At 41.9% G+C, this 25,507-nt stretch overlaps 2 protein-coding genes across 2 annotated transcripts; one reads left to right on the forward strand and one right to left on the reverse strand.

Annotated features, from left to right (window-relative positions):
* Window positions 1–47: 47 nt before the first annotated feature.
* Window positions 48–16,291, reverse strand: LOC307249441 (phosphatidate phosphatase LPIN2). The gene is made up of 20 exons (XM_080026160.1): window positions 16,270–16,291; window positions 10,805–11,005; window positions 10,466–10,561; window positions 10,079–10,332; window positions 9,531–9,638; window positions 9,221–9,332; window positions 8,296–9,037; window positions 8,066–8,159; window positions 7,641–7,819; window positions 6,079–6,172; window positions 5,859–5,928; window positions 5,431–5,523; window positions 5,071–5,123; window positions 4,033–4,183; window positions 3,726–3,874; window positions 3,498–3,584; window positions 2,932–3,084; window positions 2,344–2,458; window positions 1,879–1,982; window positions 48–1,569 (listed from the first exon to the last, which is right to left on the reverse strand). Exons 2-20 carry the CDS (start codon window positions 10,994–10,996, stop codon window positions 1,419–1,421), a joined length of 2,997 nt encoding a protein of 998 aa, XP_079882286.1. The 5' UTR covers window positions 10,997–11,005; window positions 16,270–16,291; the 3' UTR covers window positions 48–1,418.
* A 2,936-nt stretch (window positions 16,292–19,227) lies between these two features.
* On the forward strand, window positions 19,228–25,496 carry myl9b (myosin, light chain 9b, regulatory). Its single transcript, XM_080025792.1, has 4 exons — window positions 19,228–19,358; window positions 22,843–23,046; window positions 24,018–24,179; window positions 24,528–25,496. The coding sequence occupies exons 2-4, from the start codon at window positions 22,863–22,865 to the stop codon at window positions 24,701–24,703; spliced, it is 522 nt and encodes a 173-aa protein (XP_079881918.1). The 5' UTR covers window positions 19,228–19,358; window positions 22,843–22,862; the 3' UTR covers window positions 24,704–25,496.
* Window positions 25,497–25,507: the final 11 nt, after the last annotated feature.

Below are 25,507 nucleotides of genomic sequence, written 5' to 3' on the forward strand. Positions count from 1 at the left end.
AAGGGTATTAAAACAAAAGGGCCAACATTAGCTAGCAACATGCCCATTATTTTTCAGTGCTGACAGGTATGGATCTTGAATTATTCACTGATTTGGACAAAAAGTGATTTGGACACAGGCGTTCTCCAGAATCGCTGACTCCACCTTCAACGTTCAAAAAGAAAATATTACCTGAACAATCAAGCCATCATATCACATTAAAGCTGAAACAAAAAGAAAAACACACGGTGTCGTTACTTAAAAGTCTTTCATATGTTTTTATAGATTGGGTTTATAAACTTACAACTCCAATGTATCTCTTCACACAGTTGGATGATGAAACACATGCAATAATAATTATAATAAATATAACAAAGTGTCTTTATAGTACAAAAGGCACAACGCCAGGGTTAAAGCACTCTTGTAAATTCTCCTCCGAGGTCCGTTTACACATCTGATAAAAGTCACTGTCGGTCTATTAATTAATTATCCCTTACATCTGACTCAACTCCACAGGGACAATTATTTGGAACGCAGGTGTGCCAAATGGATTAAGGAAACAACCTAAACCACCCATGCCCGACAAAAAGAAAAACAATCTCTCAGCATTGCTCAGGGCGTACCCAAGTTATTCAATACTTACTTGGATTAAACAGACACTTACAATCATCCAAAACATTTTAAATTACATTTTCACACCATATTTGGTTGCTTGCTACATGTAGCTATAAAAGCCCTCCACACTCCAACACTCAAAGTCCAAAGACAGCAACAACACACGGCCGCACGATCTAATCTCAACTGAATGAAGGAGAACAGGTTTGTTGTGTGGCTGTGTGGGCCTTGGTCACAGAAAACAGGCAGTAGTAGTTGGACAGTTTTTTCATGTGCAAGACCTAAGCATCACTTAATTAATACAATTTGTATTCAAATGTGGGTGTGGTTTTTTTTGGTAAGGGTTTCAGAGTTGAAGTTTTAAAGAGATATCACACTTGCGCACCGTTTAGATTCTTATTTTGGAATGACTATGATCGGTGCTACATACACACAATAACAAAACTAAAAAAGGAAAGGAAAAAAAACACATTCCAACAGCATATTTTTCCAGTTGTGTCACTGTCATCGTAGGCTTTCCACAACAATAGTTGAATATTGTGCAATCTGCTACAGTTCAGTGAAAAAGTACCAAGATCAAGTGCTACATACACTTGTTTATTAAATGTAGAGTCTGTGTATATTATGACTTAATTTAGGTCCATCTTTGCTGAGGGCGCATACGCCTCATTCAGTTCCAGTATCTTCAGGGTCTCATAAACAGGCACTACAGTTGACAGGTACACATTTTTGGGCGGAAATCCAGTAGAAAAGGAAAGGGAAAAAGGCAAGATTATGTTCTATGTGCTTTTGCTAGCTAGGTGTGTGTGTGTGTGTGTGTGTGTCTACAGCAGTGCATCCAGGTCCAGTTCTGGCAGAGGCTCCTTCCAATAGGAGACACTGCTGTACTCGGGACAGTCCAAAGCAGAGGACGTGCTGGCCCCGACAGAGAGCATGGGGAAGAAATGTTCCACCGCCTCGCTGAGGTGGCTGTACCTGTAAAATACACAAATAACTTCATTATTCCATTTATAAACATAGGCACACATGATTACAAATGTCTGAAAATGTGCTCAAGTCATTTAAAAAAAAGTTGCTTCCCTGTTTTTGTTTGTAGCAAAATAAACAACAATAAACAACAATCCCTATGAAAATGAGGGCAATCTAAATGTTGCGTCCAACCTTTTTCTTCCTCACTGGTATACAGGCACTGATGTTTACAACAGTGTCTTTTTTTATACCAATAAGGATCACCGAAGTCAGAATTTTTCAAATCATAAAAAAAAGAAGGTGAACAACGCTTACGAGGACTTGTTGCCTTTGGTCCTCTCCTGGATGAGCTCTCCTTTTGGGTTGACAGTGAACAACCTGTTTTCAGGCACGCCCACCTGCTTGTAGGCAAAGGCATCCTGCAAAATGAAAGGAAGGACAAACAACACAGTCACACAGACTCTCTTTCATAGTCACATTAACCTTTACAGTTAGGCTTTTACAGCAACAATCAATTATCATTAGCCAGTCTTTACTTTTATCTACACGCAAACCCCAGACTTTACTTCCACATCCCCATCACACTTCATTTGTAAATACAGGAGTATTTTACAGGATGTTGCAATGAAATAACAGTTGATGAAAACACATGGGTGTGCTCTTAATCAGGCCTGATCTCTTGGGATTGTGTATAAAACCATATGCTACGTAGCATCTGGAAAACCTTGGCTGAAAATAGACTTGTTGTTGTGTGAGGAGCCGGCGTGCTGCCTTGCTTACGTTGGTCCTGTTGCCGAAGGCGGCGTAGAAGGGCTGTCTGTGTGGGTTGAACAGGTCCCTGATGTCACCCAGGCAGGCAATTTTAAACACCTCTGGCTTCTTCTCAATCACCTCCCTGCACAGGTCAGGACACACAGTTCATAGTAAAAAAAAATACATATTGCACGTTTGATTTCTTTCACACATATATAGATTTCATACAAGGCCGTCCCTGAGTTCAAGTGTGTATTGGATTTTGGATCCCTTGTTGGATCAAAATCACTTTGTCAAGATCAGTGAATATCTCCTCATGATCCCCTACCCAGCATTAATACACAGCCTAGGCTTTGTAAATGGGCAAGTTGCTAGTTATGGTAGGCCCCCTTTGTTTACAAACCAGTTTACAGAGCCTAGGCTGTGTATTAAAATTCGATTTATTTTTTCAGCACACACACAGAACAGAGGTTATTCACTGACTTTTGACAACAAGCATTATCTAGGTTTGCTGACTCCACCTTTGAAAGTATAGGGCTGGCCACTAGAGGTCAGCAGTACATTACGCTCTACAAAAGGACATGGTCTTAGCAAGACACCAGTAGCATGTGTTACCTGTGTAGTGCAGAGAAGAGGCTGCTGGGAGCCAACAGAACAGGCCCTTTAGGAAGGACAGTTCCCTGGTCATTGACCCACTGAAGATAGTCCTTGGTGATGGCAGCCATACCTATGGCTCGTGCCGAACAATACAGGAACTTGTAGCCATTTCTGCAAGAACAGGAGCAGGCCAGAATATTACTATCTTAGTTTTGACAAAACAAGAGTCAGAAAAATTTGAAGTTTTCCCACTTCTGCATGAAATTGAGTTGACCCTTTCACATTAAGGTTCCCAAATATTTGTATTCATCATTTGTGCAATGAAACTTCAAATTTTAAATGAAGTGAACAGTTGAACTTGTATTAAAAGAACAAGATGAGGAATGAAAATGGGGTGAAACAACTGGCAATGCAGATTAGACCGTGCGCTGCAACTAGAATGAAATCATTAACACGTTATCTTGTTTTGGCTTGTTACAGTCAGTGTGAGCATTGTGTGCGAAGGTTCAGAAGGTTCAACAATTGAAAGGACATTTTTTTTTAAAGATCATCATAATATTTTCCAAAAAAGTTATTTCACATACTTGTGTATTTTGTGGTAGAGTTTGGCGATGCCTTTGTGTGTCCAGTCTTTTCCAAACTGAGGTAGAATGTGACCCAGTGCATCAGACCTGCAAGAAGACAGACAGTGAGGACTAATCAACACGTGTGCAGCAATGTCAGTTCACACAATGTTCTACGTAGTATATTTTTCAGAAACTGCCTTGTACTCAATTGTCTTCTATACACCAAAGTAAGGCAGTGGTTCTTACTTAGTGATGGTGCCGTCTATGTCTGATATGATGACTTGGTCGTCCCACTTCCAAAGGTAGATGGTGGCCTCACAGCGACAGGTGCCTTGGTATTGTGTGGTCACACTGAACATCACCTTGTTGGCTCCATCGCGCAGATTCAAGTGCTCCTGGTTATGAGAAAGGATATATTAATATATTATTATACAAGGACATTATTTTATGTGGGTGTATAAATACACCCACATAAAATAAAGGTAGAAAAAATTGACTTCATCACCGTCAACCAGCAATCAAGCATGGGTGTGTGTGTGTGTGTAATTCTTACTATCTGTTTAGAGGTCAGACGTAGTGATTTGCGGTAGATCTGGCTGATACACTGGGTGGCGGCGAGGGTCTCTATTGATAGGTTAGAAGGAATGATTGCTTGTCGGCCGAGGCCCGCTGCCTCATCGCTCTCTAAGTCATCCAATGTGGCTCTGCAGTAACAAAACATCTCCGATTAACATTTTGTAACTAAACACAACAAAAAAATCCACATAGAGATCTGAACAATAAATTAGCCGTCAGATATCTTAAGCTTACATTTTTGCAACTCATACTCGAGTCTTGTGATTTTGTTTGGTTTTCAGGATACTGAGTAATCTATTTTGTGGGCAAAGCTTTGGCATACTCCAGTGGCGGAAATGTAAATTGCATTATGAGATTTTGAATTAACACACAAAATAATGTACCACTGCCATATTCTTTCACTCGTTCTTTCTGACCCAAACTATGAAGTCCTTACAGACTTGTGAACTAAGCTCCATTATCATCCCCACACACACTAAACAAAGACACATAAAATATGGCATTAAAAATAAAAAGGACTATTAGCCATTCCAGTAATATGTTTGCATGTCCTCAGAGCTACAGTGATATAAAAGCTATTTGTGATATACAGGAAATCTGTTACATTCAAGCCATTGCAAAATGAGTTGACACAAAGTGGATTAAGCGCCATCAGCTCCACAAAAAGCTCTCTGTTTTTCTCAGTATTGCGATGAAATGGTGTCACCGGGCACACACAATGTTTCTGGTGGTGATTCTACTGCTAAGAAAAATCCTGGATTTACAGCAGAAGGATTAAAATCCCAAAAAGAAAGTAATCCACAATCACTAAAGGCTTATGTAATGTATTTTAGATGTGCCGAGTCAGCCAACTGTGTTGTTGTTATTACCCAGAATTCCTCATGGGGTCAATATGAGTTATGCACTATACCTTTAAGTCCCCTCAAACATTAGAAATCAGTAGAGCAGCAACAGTACACATGGCATGAGATACTTATTACCTTGCTTTAGATCATTTCTTAGTGAGGTGACTTACTGTACTGTGGACGAAACACTCGGCTCCTCCAGCTCCTCCTTTGAGAGTTTTTGCTGAAAAAACAAAAGGAGGTTGCATTACCAGGTGCCATTTAACCAACAACAATTTAAAGTGGCCATGGTGTTTTGTTTTACAAACAGACCATACAGGACCAGCTGCTTCCGAACTAAACCCTAAAATTCCTTCAATTTCTACCTCTATTATGTCTTACATGGACAGAGCACAAAAGCCAATCTTAGGCCACACCCAGAGAGTTCTTTAAGGTGCAAGCAGGTAGCATTTCTGCTCTTGCCGGCACCCACCATCATAACTCATCAAGCATAGCTGATTAACCCTTAACCTATATTTCTAACAATGTACCTGGCTATTGTCCATGTCTCTTCTCCTCCAGGAGAACCACCAGCGGCCAGACTTTTTCGACATCTTGTCCTTCACCAGCCGCTCTACCGTAATCTATATGACACACACACACACACACACACACACACACACACACACACACACACACACACACACACACACACACACACACACACACACACACACACACACACACACACACACACACACACACACACACACACACACACACACACACACACACACACACACACACAGAAAGAAGGCAATTATTATATTAATCTGCTCATCATATATACTGCCTAAATAATTATTTTCTGTTTTATGGTTTAACTCTTAAATCTATAAGACAAACACAGTGAAAGGTTGACTCATTGTTGTCCTGATTATTTACATTATTATGCAGTAGTGACGAAACAATGAAGTACCTTAGGGAGGTTTTTCTGGAAGGTGGTCATCGACAGGACCATGGGAGCCGCCACTGCCCAGTTATAGTAGCTATGAACCAGAAAAATAGACAAAAAAACATTTGAGAAACATCCTGTTCTGGAAATGCAGAAACACTGTATGGTAATCAACAGTCAAGCAAAAAAAAATGTCACCGCAAATTATAAGCAAATAAATACATTTCTATATTCCAGATCTTACTTGGAGTTGATGCAGATCACAAGGCTAGGATCCTCAACGATTCCTGGATTGTTGGCAAAATCCTGGTACGTCACAATGTGCTCCATGAACTTCTCTGGATGAACGGCAGAAGCAAAACATCACACTTGGTTTTAGTCCAGTGGGAGAAACCTGCCCATTCCCTCATATACTACACTGTGTGCACAATTATTAGGCAAGTTGTATTTTTGAGGATTAATTTTATTAGTGAGAATAATAAAACAACAAAAAATTTACAAAAAAAAATTCCGACATGTCAAAAAAAATAAACAGTGACCAATATAGCCACCCTTCTTTTCAATAACTGTCACAAGCCTTCCATTCATGGAGCCTGTCAGTTTCTTGATCTGTTGACGATCAACTTTTTGTGCAGCAGCAACCACAGCCTCCCAGACACTGTTCCGAGAGGTGTACTGATTTCCTTCACTGTAAATATCCCGTTTAAGCAGGGTCCACAGGTTCTCAATAGGGTTTAAGTCAGGTGAGGAAGGGGGCCACTTGTGCAGACAGTACAAAGCACAGTTAAAGAAAACTTCTACTGTTTTGGCGCAATAACATGCAGACACACTAAATAAAAATAATGGACTATACACTTAACATGTGTATGCACATCAAAGTGCAAATTCAACTTTTTAAAGTTCCTTTTTGGATGGGGGGCTGTTGTGCGATTTTTGTGGACAATAGGCCTACTGTGATGCAATAGCCTATAATTCATTAATGGTTATGTTGAGCCTACTTGCTAGATTTCTTTTTAAATACAGAGGTTATTGGTCGTTTTGGAACATGTATTTCCCAATTTAAAACATAAAAATAAAGCAGCATTGAAAATTATTATTGGCCTACACTAGCATGTTGTTTTAAATATAACTCAATAGTTGAAATAATAAATACAATGTGTTTTCCCCTTAAAATGACTAAATACATTTCAAAGACAGTAACAGTGTGGCACTTCTGTAAACTTACTGAAAGATCCTGGTCCATCACTCTCACGCATTCATCAAACTTTTCTCTGCGCTGTCTGAGCTGATAGATAGGTTGTGTTGCCACAGTGATGTGGAGTCCTAAACTGATCTAGCTTTGCAGAGCACTTCTTTCTGTTCAGCTAAATATCCCCATAGAACCGCGCTGCGTTTATTTTCGCCACCAGTTAAATGTCGGTTTGCCTTCTGCTCGTTTAACTCTCCCGCGTGCATGCCGTAGTCGCGCGCGGTGCGGTACAATCGTGTGTGCAAAGCCGCAGACACAGAGCAGCTGAAAGATAGAGAAACGCTTGGAGACACATGCGCACATTTATTTACCGCAAATCGCGGCCTTTCGTGCAGTTATGACCATGCACAAGCACACATCGTGCTTGCTAGTACATTAATTGTGCAGCACAAAAAAACAAAAATAATAATAAAAATAAATTAATTAATTTTTATTTATTTTTTATTTTTTTGGGGGGCGGGGGCTCGGTCGGTAGTCAAAGCGGGGGGCTAGCGTTGCTAAGGTGGCCGCCTTAGCCATAAAGCACTGGGGGAAACACTGGATTCTCTCCCGCTTACCTTTAGTGATTTGACTGGTGTCGCCCTCTTGTCCGCAGAGGGACATGGTGACATCCATGTTGTAGGGGGTTGAATCTGACAGGTACTCTGTCCCGCTGTCCATGGCCCCACTGCCCACTGACTGAGGGGACTGGCTCCCTGAGTGCTCTGCCCCTTGCTGAGAGGCTCCCTCTGTCTCACTGCAAGGGACAACACTCACAGTCGATCAAAAGGGCAACAGTAGATAACACAGCACGGCTATTGGGTTATTCAGCTATTGCTTTTTTTTTTAAGTGATGTGGTACAGGAGAAAACAAGTGAAACACATGACATTAAGTGTATTTGTGCGTTGGACACTGTCTGAATTAGTGACATCCCTTATGTATGAGTTTGAATGTGTGAATTGTTTAGGAATGTGTGTCACAGTATGTCTTGTATTTGTTTACTTCTTGGGGAAGTAGAGTGCAGCCACCTCCGGGTCCATTGTGGTCAGATCATCCAAGTAAATACCCGTTGGTCCAAGATGGTGGTTACGTTTACCTGCGACAGAATAACACATGAATCATCCAACATTGTGACTGTTGACATAAACTAACCCCTAGTGTAAAATAAGACTTTAAATTACTCCTAAAGTGTAACACTAAAAAGAGAGAGTTTTTGAAGAAATTATTCCTACTTTTCTTCTTGTCCTGTTGCTCCACTTTGGAAGGAGAGTCGGAGGAGTTTGCTGAGCCTCCAGGTCCACCGTCGTCCTCCCCTCCCTCGGCACAGGGCTCTATGCCACTGTCTCCCTCACTGACGGGGACACTACCCACGGAACCCTGTTCACCTGGCTCAGATAACACACCCTGCTCTGGTGGGTTGGATAGCTCTGTACTACTTGGAATGGTTGCTGTGAGTGTTGTGCAGTCGTCGCTTTCGTTTACCAGTTGTGCTTCGTTCGGTGTGGTCCCGCCATTTTGGTTTTCGAGGCTAAGTTTGTCGATCCCACTGCCGATATGCTCAACACTGTCTTTGCTAGCGAGAGAACCGGCGCAAATAATCAGGTTGGATGATTGAGAAAACGAGTCTCCGTTCTCCTCTTCCCTCAATGAGGATTCAAGTGCCTGTGTCGAGTCCACATCGGTCTCCGCTGATGGTGTACTAGACTGGGAGAGGTCAGCTGGGGTGGAATGAGCAATGTGAGAGTTTTTCTCCATGGGGGAAGGGTCGGTTTGCATAGCATGGCTACCTAGGTCACCTAGGGAGACAGTCCTGGGCTGTGGCCTGACCACTGTTACACTGCCCCCCCTGCCACAGCTGACCACAGGCTCATAGCCCACGTCAAAGGAGTCCTGTCTCTCAATGGTGCGGAAGTGAGAACTGCCCGAGGTGGAGATATGCGGTAACTCCAGCGATGTTCTTTCTGATTGACACAGCTGTGAGGGGAGGGGTGGGGAGCAATTTGAGACATTGTGTTAGCAAGCACATCTCAAGTCTACAGCATTATCCACAGCACAGACTGGCAGCAAAAGCACATCGACATCTGTGTGTGTGTGTGTGTGTGTGTGTGTGTGTGTGTGTGTGTGTGCGTGTGCGTGTGCGTGTGTGTGTTGACATACCGTGGGGAAACCTCCCCAGTTCCACTGCATGTGGGGCCCAGAAGCCTCTTGGGGTTTGACCACAAGCTCAGAGTCGCTCTTAGGAGAGGAGGACCGGCTGAAGAACACGGTGCTGGAAAAAGGAGATAAAATAAATACAGACACACACACACACAGATCCATTAGGTCTGGGCAGGAGCCATGGAGTACGTATATCAGTAAGTACTACTATCTATGTTAACTAGTTCTCAAACTTCCTCAGTGAAGATGCTCCCAACACAAACAAAACCATCAGTTACATCCATTCATCTTGAAGATAAACCTCCCTCACCTTTCTGATGGTGACGGCTCTCCGTCGGAGTGAGGATGAGTGTCTCTGGTCTGTGTGGCTCCTAACTCCTCACTTGGCTCCTCTGACAGCGAGTAGTACACTGATTTACTTTAACACATAAGAAAAGATTTTTTTATTAAACGATTGCGTTCACTTTTACCACATGGCTGATCTTAATGGAATTCTAAGTGTGCTGCTTTAAATGAATAATTGCTATGTGCATTTTGTGGATTTTACTCCAGGGTGGCAAGTTACAATTAGGATTCCCTTAATAACGAGATGCAAAAAAGTTGAGACCGAATTTTTGGTTTGTTAACTTGTGACTTTCGCCGGAATGCATCACAGGTTGTTGCAGCAAATGTTTGGGACCTCTTGAGGCTAATCGGTCATCAAATACATCTCCTGTCTTCTTGGTGTTTCCAAAAACACTAGAATTTCAGTGGCTTTGGGGAATTGTTTGTAGATTAAGCTCTTTCCCGTTTGAAGATAAGAGTGCCTTAAAAGACAGTTCATCTTAACCTTCTATCTGTTTCTTTTAAATCACTGACCTGGCAGCCAATGGTGAGAGGGGCTGCTCCTTGGCAGGGCTCTCCAGGCTGGCCTGATCACTCTCTCTCTCCCACTCCCTCTCCCTCTCTCTCTCATCTGAAGAGGACCTGGCCTCTTCTCTCAGGTGGTTATCAGAGCGAATGCGTTTGCGACGGCGTTTTCTCCTGCGAGCGCCGGACCCAGCTGTCTCTTCGATCTCGTCCGGGAGCTCGAAAGGAATTGGGGAGGTGCACAGGTGGGCTGGGACATCGGACTGAGAAAAAAAAAAGAAAAAAAAAATAGTTTGCATTGATGAATTAAAGACGACAGACTGACCAGAGTGTTGTGGATGTACGTGAAAAGCTCAAGCCCAAGGAGCCATGTCCAACGTCGGTTGTCTATCTCACCTCCATGATTTCATTTTCCTCCACAAAGAAAGCCTCTCCGTTGTCGCCCAGTTTCATGTGCAGGGCGACTTGTTCCCCGTTGATTTCAATGTCCACCTAAAATGACAGTGATGCACGACGCGTGTGTCAAAGAGCGACCAATTGTTCATTTGTTATCATTTGTACTGTATCTGTAATGCTTTGGCGATACCGTTTTCTACAACAGTCATGCAAATACATTTATATTACATTTTGAGAAAGAGAGAGAGAGAGAGAGAGAGAAAGCGAAAGAGAGAAATAAATTAGAGAGAGAGAGAGAACCGTAGTTAAAAGAACTCAATGAGACATAAAAGCACTGACGATTTTCTCCTTGGAGCGCAGCACGCCCAGCTTGCCAAAGCGGACGTGGAAGGGGGAACACTGGTAGGATCCATCAGGCTGCTGCACCACGATGACATCGATGCCTCCGGTGAGCGTGGCCGGGTTCAGACCGCGGTACAGCTCCTTCACAGTCACAAACACCGTTTCCGCAAACTGACCCACGATATTCATGGTTTGGGACTGGAAGAAAACAGGGAAGAAAAAAAAGAAGAAGAAGTGAGAACAGTGAGGCATGACACTGCAAAATAAAGTGTCTGCGGTTTAACCTTTGGTCCTTTTTACACAATGTCAGCAGCACTGAGCAGCACTCAATACCAATGCGTACCGATAGTCAATAAAAGATGCCATCACAGAACTACAACTTCACATTGAAATTAAACAAACCAAAAATGTGTAGCTATTCTAGAAAACATATTTACTACGTACTAGTAACATGGAAACTTTTCCACCTAGGTCGGCTCCGGACTGAAAGGCTGTTTCGCAACGGCAGTATTTTTAATGTCTCTTGGCTAAACCATATTGACCTTTGGAGTCATTTCTTGATAATGACACGTGAGCTAACAATAAACTGGCAGGGAATATGGAATCTATTAAGGACACATATCAACAGGTTTAACAACAAGGTGACAGGAACAACTGCAGTCATTAGTTTTCTTAGCTGATGATTGTGTGTGAACTAGATTGAGTTCGACTGTAGATCGACAGTGTGCACTACAGTGGCTTGCAAAAGTATTCATACCCCTTGAATGTGGTTGTAATGTTCCACATTTTGTCACGTTACAACCACATACGTACATTTATTTTATTGGGATTTTATGTGATACACCAACACAAAGTGGCGCAACATTGTGAAGTGGAATGAAAATGAAACGTGGATTTAAAAAAAAATTATAAATAAAAAACTGAAAAGTGTGGCGTGCAAAAGTATTCAGCCCCCTGAGTCAATGCTTTGTAGAACCACCTATCACTGACAGCTGCAAATCTATTGGAGTATTTCTCTACCAGCTTTGCACATCTACAGACTGATATATTTTGTCCATTCTTCTTTGCAAAATAGCTCAAGGTTCAGATTCAGCATCAGATTGGATGGAGAGTGTCTGTCAACAGCAATTTTCAAGTCTTTCTCAATATTCTCAATTGTTTTTAGGTCTGGACTTTGACTGGGTCATTCTAACACATGACTATGCTTCGATTTAAACCATTTCATAGTAGATATGGTTGTATGTTTAGGGTAGTTGTCCTTCTGGAAGGTGAACCTCTGCCCCAGTCTCAAGTCTTTTGCATACTCTAACATGTTTTGTGCCCTGTATTTGTCTCCATCCATCTTCCCATCAACTCTAACCCTCTTCCCTGTACTTGCTGAAGAAAAGCATCCCCACAGCATGATGCTGCCACCACCATGTTTCACTGTGGTGATGGTGTGTATAGGGTGGTTTGTAGTGTTAGTTTCCACCACACATTGCATTTTGCATTCAGGCCAAAAACTTCACGTTTGGTCTAATCTGACTATGCATGGCTTTTGGCAAGGGTTGGAGGAAGGTGCTCTGTTCAGATGAGATCAAAATTGAAGTTTTTGGCCTTAATGCAAATGTGAGGTGGAAAACTAACACTGCATATCACCCTATACACACCATCCCCACTGTGAAACATGGTGGTGGCAGCATCATGCTATGGGGAGAAGCTGGTTAGAGTTGATGGGAAGATGGATGGAGACAAATACAGGGCATAAAACCTGTTAGAGTCTGCAAAAGACTTGAGACTTGGTGTAGGTTCACCTTCCAGAAGGACAACTACCCTAAACATACAGCCATATTTAAAATGGAATGGTTTAAATCAAAGCATAGGCATGTGTTTGAATGGCCCAGTCAAAGTCCAGACCTAAAAACAATTGAGAATATTGAGAAAGACTTGAAAATTGCTGTTGACAGACGCTCTCCATCCAATCTGATGCTGAATCTGTAGTTCGAGCTATTTTGCAAAGAAGAATGGGCAATACATATCAGTCTGTAGATGTGCAAAGCTGGTAGAGAAATACTCCAATAGATTTGCAGCTGTCAGTGATAGGTGGTTCTACAAAGCATTGACTCAGGGGGCTGAATACTTTTTCACGCCACACTTTTCAGTTTTTTATTTATAAATCTTTTTTAAATCCACGTTTCATTTTCATTCCACTTCACAATGTTGCGCCACTTTGTGTTGGTGTATCACATAAAATCCCAATAAAATAAATGTACGTATGTGGTTGTAACGTGACAAAATGTAGAACATTTCAAGGGGTATGAATACTTTTGCAAGCCACTGTATGTGACTTATTAGGCCGCCGCACATGTCCATAATAAGTGTGAGACCAAATAAAAACACAAATTCTAGATTACTTTCAATAGTGAATTAATTATAAGGTTAAAAAGCAGATAAACAGCTTTTCCCATGATGTATCCTTTCCTCCTAACAAGACTAGGACATGTCCAAGAAGTAGGATTAGTAAGTCAGGAGGTCCAGCTTTGCCAAAGGCTAAGGAAAACATCACATTTGGCCTAGTTTGGACCTGCATCAACATTGCAGCAGGGCCGCCTCCGCAGGATAGAAACAAGTTTGTTATCTCAATTTGCCTTTTACAGGCCCTGTCCTATCTTGAGATAGCATTTTTATTTGAAATGAACCGGAAAGTGAATATTTGTCATTCTGCAAGGGGGTGAGGGGAGGGGGGAGGGGGTTCAAGAGACTAGATCTGTCAGGATCTGTCAGACCTTTATAGTAATCCACTTTTTTTAACAGTCAATATGATCTTGCATGGGTTCTGGTAAACGCCAAAGAGTGACTTCACACACAGCTACACAATGAATCAATCAAAGCCGTCTATAGCACCACCTGTCAAAACAGTCCACATTACCAATCTCATGTCTTACCCACAGTGAAGGATGCAGATGTCCCTTCCCAACCAGGCTGTGATCCCTTGCCCTCCCTTCTGCCATAGGACACTGCTATTAAAGGCCTTTCCCACCACAGGAACTCAGGAACATTTTACCTCCATTTCGACCAGAGGAACCTGTCAACTCCATTACCCAGGATGCTCGGCTGCCTCACAAGGCTGAGACCACGGAAAACCCCCATCCCCTATGTCTGCCTGTCTGTAGACGTAGGCCTACATTTTTTTTTTTCTTTTAGCTTTGACGACTGAGCTGAGCTACAGAAGTTGGTACAGTCGATTATAACCGCTGGGCTGGAGAGGCCTTTCCACTCTATCGGTGATCACCAGAGACACGACAGCAGCCTGATCCCCGCTATGTTCTGAGCTAGCCAACAGAATGTAGAGGTCTGTGAGAGAGGCCCAGTATATTCAGCGACACGCCAAAATGCTTCCTCTATCTCACACAGTTTCACAAGCACACCCCTCCTGTCCGGTCCAAACTGAATTCATATACCTACTTCCCCACTTTCGCTGCACATGACAGCCAGACCAGCATTTTCTGAAAGGCTCGGACAGCCTATTCAAACACGCTTGGCATTAAAAAGGCACACACACACACACACACACATAGCAGCAGCCAACACAGTTTCTGGGCTTGACCACAGCTCTCTGGGCCATCAGAGAAGAGGGGACGATTCAGTTGGCCACTCTGGCAAATCATCCATATAGACCAAACCATACTTGGGAGGAAATCAAGCAAATGACTTGCAAATGTCAATGGACATCATCATCATTGCCTATGGAGGAGGACACGTCAGTAAGGTAGGCTTGAGTTAGAGACCAACATCTAACAAAAACAGAAGTCTTTAGAGTGGATCTAGCTAATAAGCTTAAGTTGCTGTGCACGTAAGTATGTAAAAAATATGAGTCATGGCCTCCCGATGTGAGCGACCTCTTTCTGTGCCCCATCCAGGCCGCTATATCTGTGTTTAAATTGGAGTGATACTTGAGTGAAACTGCCAGGTCAGCTGTATTCAGAAAAGCGTGTAGAAAACAAAAGCCCCACTAGACAATGGCAGTGAGACGACTAAATGTAGGGTGACAGAAGGGGCAAAGGAGTGGGGTTAAGGGGTTAATAATAATAACCCAATAATAACTGTGGGATCACATGTATACAATAGCAGTGTGCTGGACTAGATATAGACACAGTCCTAAAATGTATTCCTCATGTTATCCCAAGCCTCGCTGCCTTGAATTTGATGAGGTTGACACTATGGCTGCAACCGGTCATTGTTTCATTATGCATTGATCTATAGCCTACATTTCTTCTAATTGGATTTTTTAGTTTTGTCCATGAAATGTGAAAAACAAGTGTGAAAAAAAAACCCATTGCAAGTTCTGAAATTAAGTACTGAACGACAAATAAGCTCAATTCTGACATTTGTGCATTAATACAGGCCTTAAATCTTAGTCAAGTAGACCTAATAGGCTACAACGGTTGCTCACTGACAGACTCAACTTGTCTTTTAAATGACAAAACTGTTTTAGCACTAGTTTGACACAGGCTATTGCAAGTGTGACTTAAGTAGGCTGAAGCCAATTTCCCAATTGTGTGAAAGGTGAAATCTTGAGTTTTTAATGGCCAGTGCTTCCCATGAGACACTGTGACACACAAAAGGTGACCTCACTCCAATGCAATGTGATTCAACATTTCTGTCGCCATCTCTTGACCAATGTTGCAATACAAAAAAGTCAGTTGCATCAGATGTAGGCCTAGATGATTCACAGGGCATCCATCCCTTTTACTGATAAAGTCACTCCCTCAGGCTGAAGAAGAAATAGGCCTTATCTGGTATAGTATTGTATGATAAAGCACTCAATGGAAACAAATAGCAACCCCCTCCAGGCGTTTTTCTTTTTCTTTCAGAAGAAGGCTATTTTAGGCTATATTAAGTCAGTTATATGTCCTAATGTATGATACACGTTACCAATGCGTCGTTCTCACTTTTACAGTCTATGATCGGTAAATAGGGCTACCTAATCCATGTAACTATACCACACTCACACACCTAAGAAGACCACTAACGCCACAAACTTTACACCACTTCCGCAACGGTTTTGTGTATACTGTCATCGCGCAATGGAGCGTTAGCTATCCAAACTCCCCCAACCATTCACACAGAGGTAAAGAAACAGGGTCGCTTTACAGTTCATTCAAACTTTGTCAAACTAGAAAAAAAAAACTCCTACGGTAGCCTACGATATAAAGAGGCAACAGGAGCTTACGTGTATACGCTTCAGTGAGTGTTTGACAGGCAGTTCGTGTCGGACCAACTCGTCTAAAGAAACGACGTGAAGGTTAGCCTACACTACAGCAAAGTTAAAAAAAACAAAAAAAGACTATAATACCTCCCAAACTGACATAACTCTGCTAGCTGTGACTGGTTAACGTGTTCCGCAACAGCTGCTGTAGAGGTGTTACGGAACATTTTATTGTTCCTGCGTGGATGCTGAGGGAGCGCAGACGGCGACTTACCTTTCGGGTTCGCTCGGGATTGGCTTCTTCTCACACTGAAAAAAGGGACAATAACAGACAGACATCCCAGACGCTTCCTGCTAAGCTGCGCCTGCGCGAAACGCAAGTCAATCACTCCGACAGCCAATGAGAAAATTGGAAAAGAGGGAATGACCCGCCTCCCACGTTGATCTGTAAACAAAGCTTCCAACGATGCATTTCTTTAGTTTTTAAATTGAAGGTAGGTCTACAAGTAGGACTAATTATTTACAATTAATACAATCTATAACTATTTAATTGTCATAAGCTATTATTCTTATCTGGCAAACGTTCAGCCTCTATGTTAAGCTAAAACAAATACAAAACCTTGATGTAAAAAAAAAACAATAGGCATATTGGTACAGAAAATATGAATGAAGCCTAAAATGCCTGAATCTAGGTCTACACAATATAATATCCATTGTGTACTATACATTTGGTCCTCCTCTGCTATTAAAGGTGGTTTCAGCAATTCTGGAGAATACTTTTTTTTGTCAAAATCATTGAAATTCTCCTCACAATGTAGGCCTACCTGTAGCCCCTGGCATACTGTGTGTGCGGGTGGGCAAAATAATCCAGGTCATCCATAGGCTATGTAAACAGGCCTTTTACTAGAACGTCTAGTTTCCCTTTGTTTACATACCAGTTAACAGGGCCTAGGCTGCATTAATATCAGCTTTGTACTGGACAGGTAACAGATTGTGAGGAGATATTCACTGAGTTTGACAAAAAGTGATTTTGACAACAAGGGTTTGCACAGAATCGCACACTCCACCTTTAATTCAGACGATATTGTTGAGCTGTATTCAGGAAGCTTTATTTCTGTCAAGTGAATCCTGCATACAAATCTTATCTAGCAGGAAGAGACTGGGATGGTGCCTGAGGAAATAATGATACAAGTAGACACATGCAGTCAGACACAATAAGGGTCAACAGAAAAGGCACGGCGTAAAGCTATGTAGGCCTGCCCTATATAAATACCTGTCTCACAAACAGGGTTCATAATACTGCAGCTGTACTGAAGTGTAACTGCATGCAATACTCTTGTGTGTGATTCATGTGGATGTGTGCAGGGCTAAAATAATAAGGTGGAGTCTGCATTTAAAGTTGTTATCATACAATCAGAAACCAAAAGATAGGTAGGCCTATTTATTCACCAAGGCATACTGTATTATGGACTCTTATTATTCTGATACTTTGATATCTAAGTCACACAGTCAACTACTAGGCTAGCCTGTTAGCTGTCCTCTCTATTTGCACTTCTAATGCTTTACGTAGGCTATAGGCTATTACAAAGAAGACGCTTCCTTAGTTCAAGCACATATTCTGTTTGATCATATAATGAACTACAACATGTGTGTGTAGTTCATTGTGCGTCTCACAACTTGAACTTTAAATGCAAACAGCATTGAGCCTTCCCACATAACTTTCCTCCTCGTCAGCGTTCAGTGAGGAGTTTTAAGTATTTTCTGGATAATATAGCACCTGGTGGCCAGCAGAGGGCGTCACTGCAACAGCACCAGAGCCTCCCCGCAGACACGCCTCCGGTCTTTCTCTGAATGTTTTTTAATTCATGCTTTGGATCTAATGTTCCACAGTTTAATCTCAATAAAAACACATTCTACCATCACCACTCTGAATTTTCACTATATAGGAATGTGTAAAATGTCTTAAAGTTACAATGCAGTTTCAGAGGGGGATTTGTTTTTGCAGAGCCTGCAGTTAGTTTAACAAAACACATTTTCTCTAAATATAATTCATTGAATAATTCTATCATCATAAACCAAAGCTAAATTATTTTGAGGCACCTGGAACCAAACGTAAGACTAGAATCTGTTAGTAAACGAAACTGTGGGCTGAAACAGTAACTTTTCTAGCTTTAACCAGTGTTCCAGGGATCACATTTTCTTGTGAGTAAAGTTTATTTATTCAGTTATGAGAATATACCTTAGAAAATGTTCACCTCTCCGACACGCCCAAAGTTACATAGTGCACCTTTAAACAAAAGAAAACAGTTAATACACCGTTTACATTTTTTATAAAATTAATTTGTTTTCAACATAAAGAATAACAGATGGATACCATAATCTGTAAATCAAATGTTCAATATGTAGAAGGTTGGGCACTTTTATCAGAGCCTTATCACGATCATTACAGCAACACTGAAAAGATTAATGGTCATTTTAAAATCAATTTAGGACACTCTGACATATTTCATGTACTGTTATTGGCCAAGCATAAAATATGTCTAACCCCCTGGAAAATCAACACACTTCTCTTTCTGTATAATACATTTATCTATTACCCAATTGAGGAGAAAAAAATGTTATTGATTAATTTTTAGACAGTAGGTATAGGCCTATTTAATACCTTGATGATATCTTGACAGAAAAACAGGCTGTATATTTCTGAAGAAAAAAGCTTTCCTTTGAATGTCAAAACACATTTTTTCATACTGAATAATTGTCCAGTAGGCCTCCCTTGAGTGCCTCTTCACTAAACCATGATGAGAAAAAGAGTGAGCAACCAATAAAACAGATGGTGACATAACTCAAGGTGTTCCCTTGTGCGTTCCGGCACCAGTGATGGCCAGCCAAACTGCCTATTTAAGGAAAGCCCCAGCCTCACAACAGAAACACTGGCTCTCAAACTACTGCTCTGCATCTGCTCACAACTGTCTTTCCCTCCCTCCGTGTTCCAAACATTGCATGGAACAGAGCCTCCTCTGAATGTTTAGGCCCCTTTTCTTCTAGCCTAAATAAGGCAGCCTTATCGTAGTTCCTGTCATTTCTGCCTTTTTTTCCCAAACATCCTGAGCAGCGTCTGTGGCAGTAGCAGGCTGCCGCCCCTGTGCATTCTTTTCCCTTGTATGGAAAAATGGCCTGGCCCTGAGATTGTCTTTGTACAGGACTCTCCATTGGCCGGGGGAAGAAAGGGGGAGGGACCCACCGGGAGTCTCATTCTTTAAACAAACTTTCCAGTGGGACTGGCTGCTTCCCTTTCGCACTGCTGTGTCGGACCCAGACAAAAGGACTTTGAGGGACTTTCAGATATTCCTACCTGAAGCCAAGGTGAGAAAGACAGTAGTTTTTTCTTATATCATATTGTCTGCCTGTTGACAGAGCTGGAAGTGTGTGAATACAGTGCACTACTTCTCAACTGTCAGTGCTTTAGACTAAGGAGGATAGAGTTACAGAGAGCTCCTGAAGTGGATATGTGATTAAAGTTTCCAGTCGTTTTAATCTGATTCTCATGGGGGGTAGTAGATACCTGTTGAAGATACTCACCTATAAGACCATGTGTATAAGTCTGTGTACACAGTATAAATGGACTGAATGTGTGCGTGTTTACTTCCATGGCATCATCATCACTACGGCACATTAGACAGAGGGATTTCAGAATGCAGCTGACCCATTTAGATGTGCTGCAGCGCACACACGTACACAGACAGGCACACCGGTGATGTCTTTTTATAGGCGATGATGGCTTAACTTCCACTTCACTCTCTTGTTTGTTTTTGGAATTCCTGACCGTTGCCATTCGAGTCTTTGCTTGAGCAGTGTGGGTGACCTGTACGACCTGGAGTTAGGCTGAGGGATGACAGCCTGACTCTGTGTGTGTGTGTGTGTGTGTGTGTGTGTGTGTGTGTGTGTGTGTGTGCCTCTGTGTATGTGTGTGTGTGTGTGTGTGTGCTGGATGAAGGGACAGAGGAGCTTTTGTCATCCCAGTGGATAAAAAGGGGTCTGTGGTGGACAGGGAACAAATACAATTGTATTGTAAGTACAGGCCAAGCCGGGGAACGTCAGCCAAACACTTCCGTCTCTGAAGTCAGAACGGGTTGTTCTCTGCTTCTCTCTGTGAATCATCGTTGTCTACACTCTGTGTAGAACGCAGGAGACTTTCACTTGTTGCTACACATGCCAGGCTTAGAGGCAGATGCTTTTCGTGCAACACAAAAGCATGAATCCCACCAGTCACAGAAGGATCAAGCTTATCGATGTGCTTGAAAGAGCCAATGGGCCTCCCTCAGGACAGGAGACTGTACACTACTGTGTCACTGGAGCCAAGCAAGAATGCACAATAGAGATAAGCAAAATTCCACAGCCTGTTTACATTGGGAGCTCCCTTCATTTGATCTCACAGCCCTCAATTGCAGCATTAAGTGTCTGCATGATGACAATGCTGTGTATTCTGAGACGGCTTAAGCCATGCTAGGCGAGGGAGAGAAGCCAGAGTCCTTTACTGAAACCTTACACTGGAGCTAGATGCCGTTGTGTTTCCAGCTTGAGCTCAGTGACTATGAGATAGAGAATGAGAGGGCTTTGGGCCAACAACACACACACACACACCTTCCAGATTTCTTCATTTTGTTTTCTGGCAAATGATGGGACAGAAGCATCCAAACAGTAGTCAAGTGAAAGGGAAGACTAATCCAGGGAACGAGTGAAACTGCTGCTGACAAATGTGTGTGCGTGTGAACAACATCTTTGCTTTGTTTGGCATACAGGGACATGAATTCCAGTCCTGTAAAAAAAAACAATTATAATGAGATCCTGAACTTTCAGACACCATATTTGGACAGAATATCTTCATGTAAATGCTACTGTGGACAACCAAGGTATTCATTCATGTTCACAGTCATTTGCATTGGCAATACAAGTTATAATCCAAACTAATTGATATGACGCGCAGCATTCGTTTGTATAGAGATCAACCGAGGTAGAGACCTCTATAGGCTCAACCATAAAAGGGTTTTTAGATAAACTGATAGGCAAAGCTGCTCAGCCCAGCCTTCCCTGGCTTCTGTGTGGGGCCTCTGTGTGAATCATTAGATGACAGGCAGAGTCGCACAGACAGAGCCCTCGGAGAGAGAGATGTGGTGAATATAGGGGACAGCAAAGAGGTATTCTGAAGTGCACTTGAGGTGCACTTCTGTGCGTCCGTGACAATGTAAAGTGCTAGAAAATGTCCATGTAGCTGTCCAAATCCAGGAATGTGTTCAACATTTCTCTTAAACTTAAACTCTTAAACAAAATGTTTTAAGAGAATCAATGCACTTTTTTTTTCTTTTTTTTAAATACATAGTAAAGGTGGATTTATTCATTCCAATAAAACACAGCCTGGCTTATCATGGTATATTTAGCCCTTTATCTGTTTAGATAAATACATTAGATGAATACATTTAAAATATAAAATCCTCTAAATGCATGTCCAAGGAGAATATTTTCAGTAATTCTTAATTAAACTAAGCCACTTCAAATTTACCAAAAGTCACGCACAATCCGTCTCATCCTTAACCAATCCTGTGTATATTTAAGGGAAGTTTCGTTTGCCTTAGACTTCAGATGTGAATTTTTGATAAGAGGCTAATTGTCTTGACATGATTGACACTTTGGGACTAAACAGTAAATATGAAAATATAATATATTTGCTAAAAGTATAATCACTTTCCACGGAAGTCTTGTACTGTTAAAACGATGGAATAAAAAAAGTGTATGTGCACATGTCTATTGAGCTTTGAGATGTAAATGATGTATTTCATTCTATTTTATGAAATGGATTAAAAACAAAAGGTGTGCAATCCTCCCCCGCGTTAATACATTTACTGAGTTTGAACCATGTATTGTATTCAACGCCTCTCCTAGCATGATGTCATACCTCATATGTGACTCATTAGCCACATTCACCTGCTCTTTTTTCGCCTGTCCCTCTTTGTCCTCTAACAGCTGTTGCCCACTGGGTATAACACAATCACTGAACACACTCGCACACAAACACATGACTATTTCATACAGACCTGTGAGTGACGGTTCTAATTCTGGAAGGATCTGAAGTTATGAGCAGCGTGCACTGTGGAGACGCATGTGTCATTATCACACCCATCACTGTGCCTGACATTTGTTTAGAATGTAATTCTCTGTCTCTTGAGTAGGCGAGAAGAGAAGATTCTCCTTCTAGGGTCAAACGAGAGAGAACATATAAAAGGGTGGCATGAATGCAGTTCTCCAGTATTTAACACTGTTAATGCAACATGCTCATCAAATTCAACGTGTGGTTTTCAAAAAAATCAGTGACATACCAAAGCCATGCCATCCATGATGGTACAGCGCTATACTATACTCTAATACCACATAATGTTGTTCACAACAAAGGTTAAATGCTAAACAAGCCTGTACCCATTTTTAGCTTACTTTCGTTGCTTACAGGTTATAGTGTTTTGTAATGTGATGATATAGTACAGTGTGTGTGTTGCTGTATGTGTATTCTGTATTACTATGGTTTTAATATGTTGATCAATGAAGGCTTTGTATGTTGATTAAGTTACCCAAATAGAGACAAGGGTTGCAAACTATAGCGAACACTATAAACTCTCTGTGCAGTACATCAGTTACATTCTTTGTAATAATTGAACTGCATTGTCCCTATTAAAGAAAAACACACACACACACACACACACACACACACAAAACAAGGTACCTGACCAACAGCTATCCTGGTACAAATAAAGCAATGAAAGAAAAATAAATCACTGAATCCTGTTTTGAATGTGCACAGGCCCAGATCCAGCCGCCATCATGTCGAGCAAGCGTGCCAAGGGAAAGACCACCAAGAAGCGCCCCCAGAGGGCCACCTCCAACGTCTTCGCCATGTTCGACCAGTCTCAGATCCAGGAGTTCAAAGAGGCCTTCAACATGATCGACCAGAACAGAGACGGCTTCATCGACAAGGAGGATCTGCACGACATGCTGGCCTCTCTGGGTAAACTATAGGCCTGCTCTCAATACACTTGGGTTTTTGGTTGCAACATGTGAAGATCTAAAGGTTCACTCCCAGCTAGTTTACATATGACTCACCATAAAGAGGATTACTCAACCTGTGAACAGCTGTGTAATATATTTCTGTAGCTCCGGTAAGAGATGGCTAAAGTACAAGAACAACTGAGATCAGCCTGATGACATCATTGGGGCTATTTCAGTTTTTGGCTACATATGTTTTACAGAAAGGCTGCGTTACAAGGTAGGAATGTTTTTTTAAATGTTTTAAAGACATGGGCATTTATCAGTAGTGGGGTCTATAATGAAATATGCTATAAATCTGCATTTTGGGAAATGTAGGATCCAGTATTATTGGACCTATACTGTATGTCAGAATCAGAAGTATATCTAGTAAAATTAAATCTGTCTCTCCTGGCATTCCAAATCGTGTGGGAGTACTTTATTAAATTGCTGGAGTAAGCCCTTAAATTTATATATAGATATTAAAGCTATAGTGTGTAATTTTTCTTATAAACGAATGTCGTTACATTCAAGCCATCGCCAAGCAAGCTGACACAAGGTTGATTAAGCCTGTCAGCTCCACTAAACTATCTGTATTTTACAGTGGCAGTGACTACACATCCCAAGGCGTGCAGCCGTGCACACAGTTGTTGATTCTACTTCTCAGAAAAAACCTGGAAGTACAGCAGAAGGAATAAAATCCATACAGGCATCTGCATGAAGGCATACCTCATGTAGATGCGCTGACAGAATTGTTGTGATTACTCAGAATTCCTCAAGGGAGGGGGGGGGGGGGGGGCAACAGAAGTAACATAAGTTACGCACTATAGCTTTAAACACTGTTTACAGCCAGCAAGTTCCTCTTCTTTAGGAGCAAAGAGAAACACCTCCTTGTGTTATATAAAACCCAAGAAAAAGCACATACATGTAAGTGTTGACCGTTTTGTCCCCCAGGCAAGAACCCTTCTGATGAATACCTGGAGGGGATGATGAGTGAAGCACCGGGGCCCATCAACTTCACCATGTTCCTCACCATGTTTGGAGAGAGGCTCAACGGAACGGACCCCGAAGATGTCATCCGCAACGCCTTTGCCTGTTTCGATGAGGAGGGATCTGGTGAGTGTCAGTCTAAGGAACAACACACGCACGCACGCACGCACGCACGCACGCACGCACGCACACACACACACACACTCTCTTTGTTTGCCCAGATCACATTGCCCGTGTTTGGAACTGTATCTCCCACTTAAAGGTGCACTACGCAGTTTCAGGGCAATGGGATTTGTTTACATTTGCAGAGCCTGTAATAAGTTCACAAAACATATCTACTCTACGTGTAATTTATAGTAATTAATCATACTATCATCATAAATCAAACACAATTCTTTTTAGGCATGTTTAACCAAAAATGGTTGTCAATCTTTAATGGTTGTCAATCTGCTGTCTTGCCCCCCCCCCCCCAAGGTGTGATCCACGAGGACCATCTCCGGGAGCTGCTGACCACCATGGGCGACCGCTTCACAGACGAGGAGGTGGACGAACTGTTCAGAGAGGCGCCCATCGACAAGAAGGGCAACTTCAACTACGCAGAGTTCACCCGCATCCTCAAGCATGGCGCCAAAGACAAGGATGACGAGTAGAGAGGGAGAAAGAAAAAAAACATCTGCATCAGGCCCCTCCCGCCCCCCTGCGCACATGCTGCACCACAAATCCATCCCTAGTTCCTACCTTTTTATGTTATTGGCCTTGTAGTTTTTGGATAAATTGAATAGAAATAGAATATATTTAAGCTTTTTTTATATAAATATTTAGAAAAAGGGCTAACGTGGCCATTGTGTAACATTTATTGGGGTTTACAAATGGTTCTGAAAGTAAGGAGTTTGGGATTAATTTGGGATAAAACAAAAAAATAATATTTCGCAATACATTTCATCTTGTGTTGTTATTAAATGTTACCCTAAAGTGAGGTTGGTTTGCAACTCATAGCCACAAGTCTACTGTGACCTGTGTAGATTGTTGCAGGGAGCCCACTTGGACTTTTGCATCAAATGTGTGTGTGTGTGTTTGCGTGGGGGGGGGGGGGGATAAAGGTCAGGGTTGGACTGCCAGCTTCAGTGCTTCATACAGTACCAGCAATGTTTACCTCTTCCTGCCAATTAGCCATCACACACCTGCACAGGCACTGCAACAAATCTCCCTATCTGTAATGTTTGTGACCATGTATGACCATTTTTTTCTTTTTTAAAGATGATGATTCTGATTATGTTTATTAAAAGCGTTGAGTACTTCTTTCTTGTTAGAGCTAAACTGCTATATCTTCCTTCCATCGGCTGGTTGTGTGTATTTGTTAAGAGGGTCTGGGTATGTGTGTTGTTAAAAGGAACTCAGTCTTGGTTGAAATTGCTCAGGCAAATAAAGTGCAAAGTTACTATATGCCATGGAAT

The sequence above is a fragment of the Ammodytes marinus genome (genome assembly GCF_949987685.1).
Source record: "Ammodytes marinus genome assembly, chromosome: 4".
Lineage (NCBI taxonomy): Eukaryota > Metazoa > Chordata > Actinopteri > Uranoscopiformes > Ammodytidae > Ammodytes > Ammodytes marinus.

Coding starts and splice junctions, on each gene's coding strand:
- LOC307249441 (XM_080026160.1), bottom strand. CDS start 10,996: ATGAATATCGTGGGTCAGTTTGCGGAAACGGTGTTTGTGACTGTGAAG. Junction 6,173..7,640: donor CACCAGTCAAATCACTAAAG/GTAAGCGGGAGA, acceptor CCGTTCATCCAG/AGAAGTTCATGGAGCACATT. Junction 2,459..2,931: donor CTCTTCTCTGCACTACACAG/GTAACACATGCT, acceptor TGACCTGTGCAG/GGAGGTGATTGAGAAGAAGC.
- myl9b (XM_080025792.1), top strand. CDS start 22,863: ATGTCGAGCAAGCGTGCCAAGGGAAAGACCACCAAGAAGCGCCCCCAG. Junction 23,047..24,017: donor CGACATGCTGGCCTCTCTGG/GTAAACTATAGG, acceptor TTTGTCCCCCAG/GCAAGAACCCTTCTGATGAA. Junction 24,180..24,527: donor TTTCGATGAGGAGGGATCTG/GTGAGTGTCAGT, acceptor CCCCCCCCCAAG/GTGTGATCCACGAGGACCAT.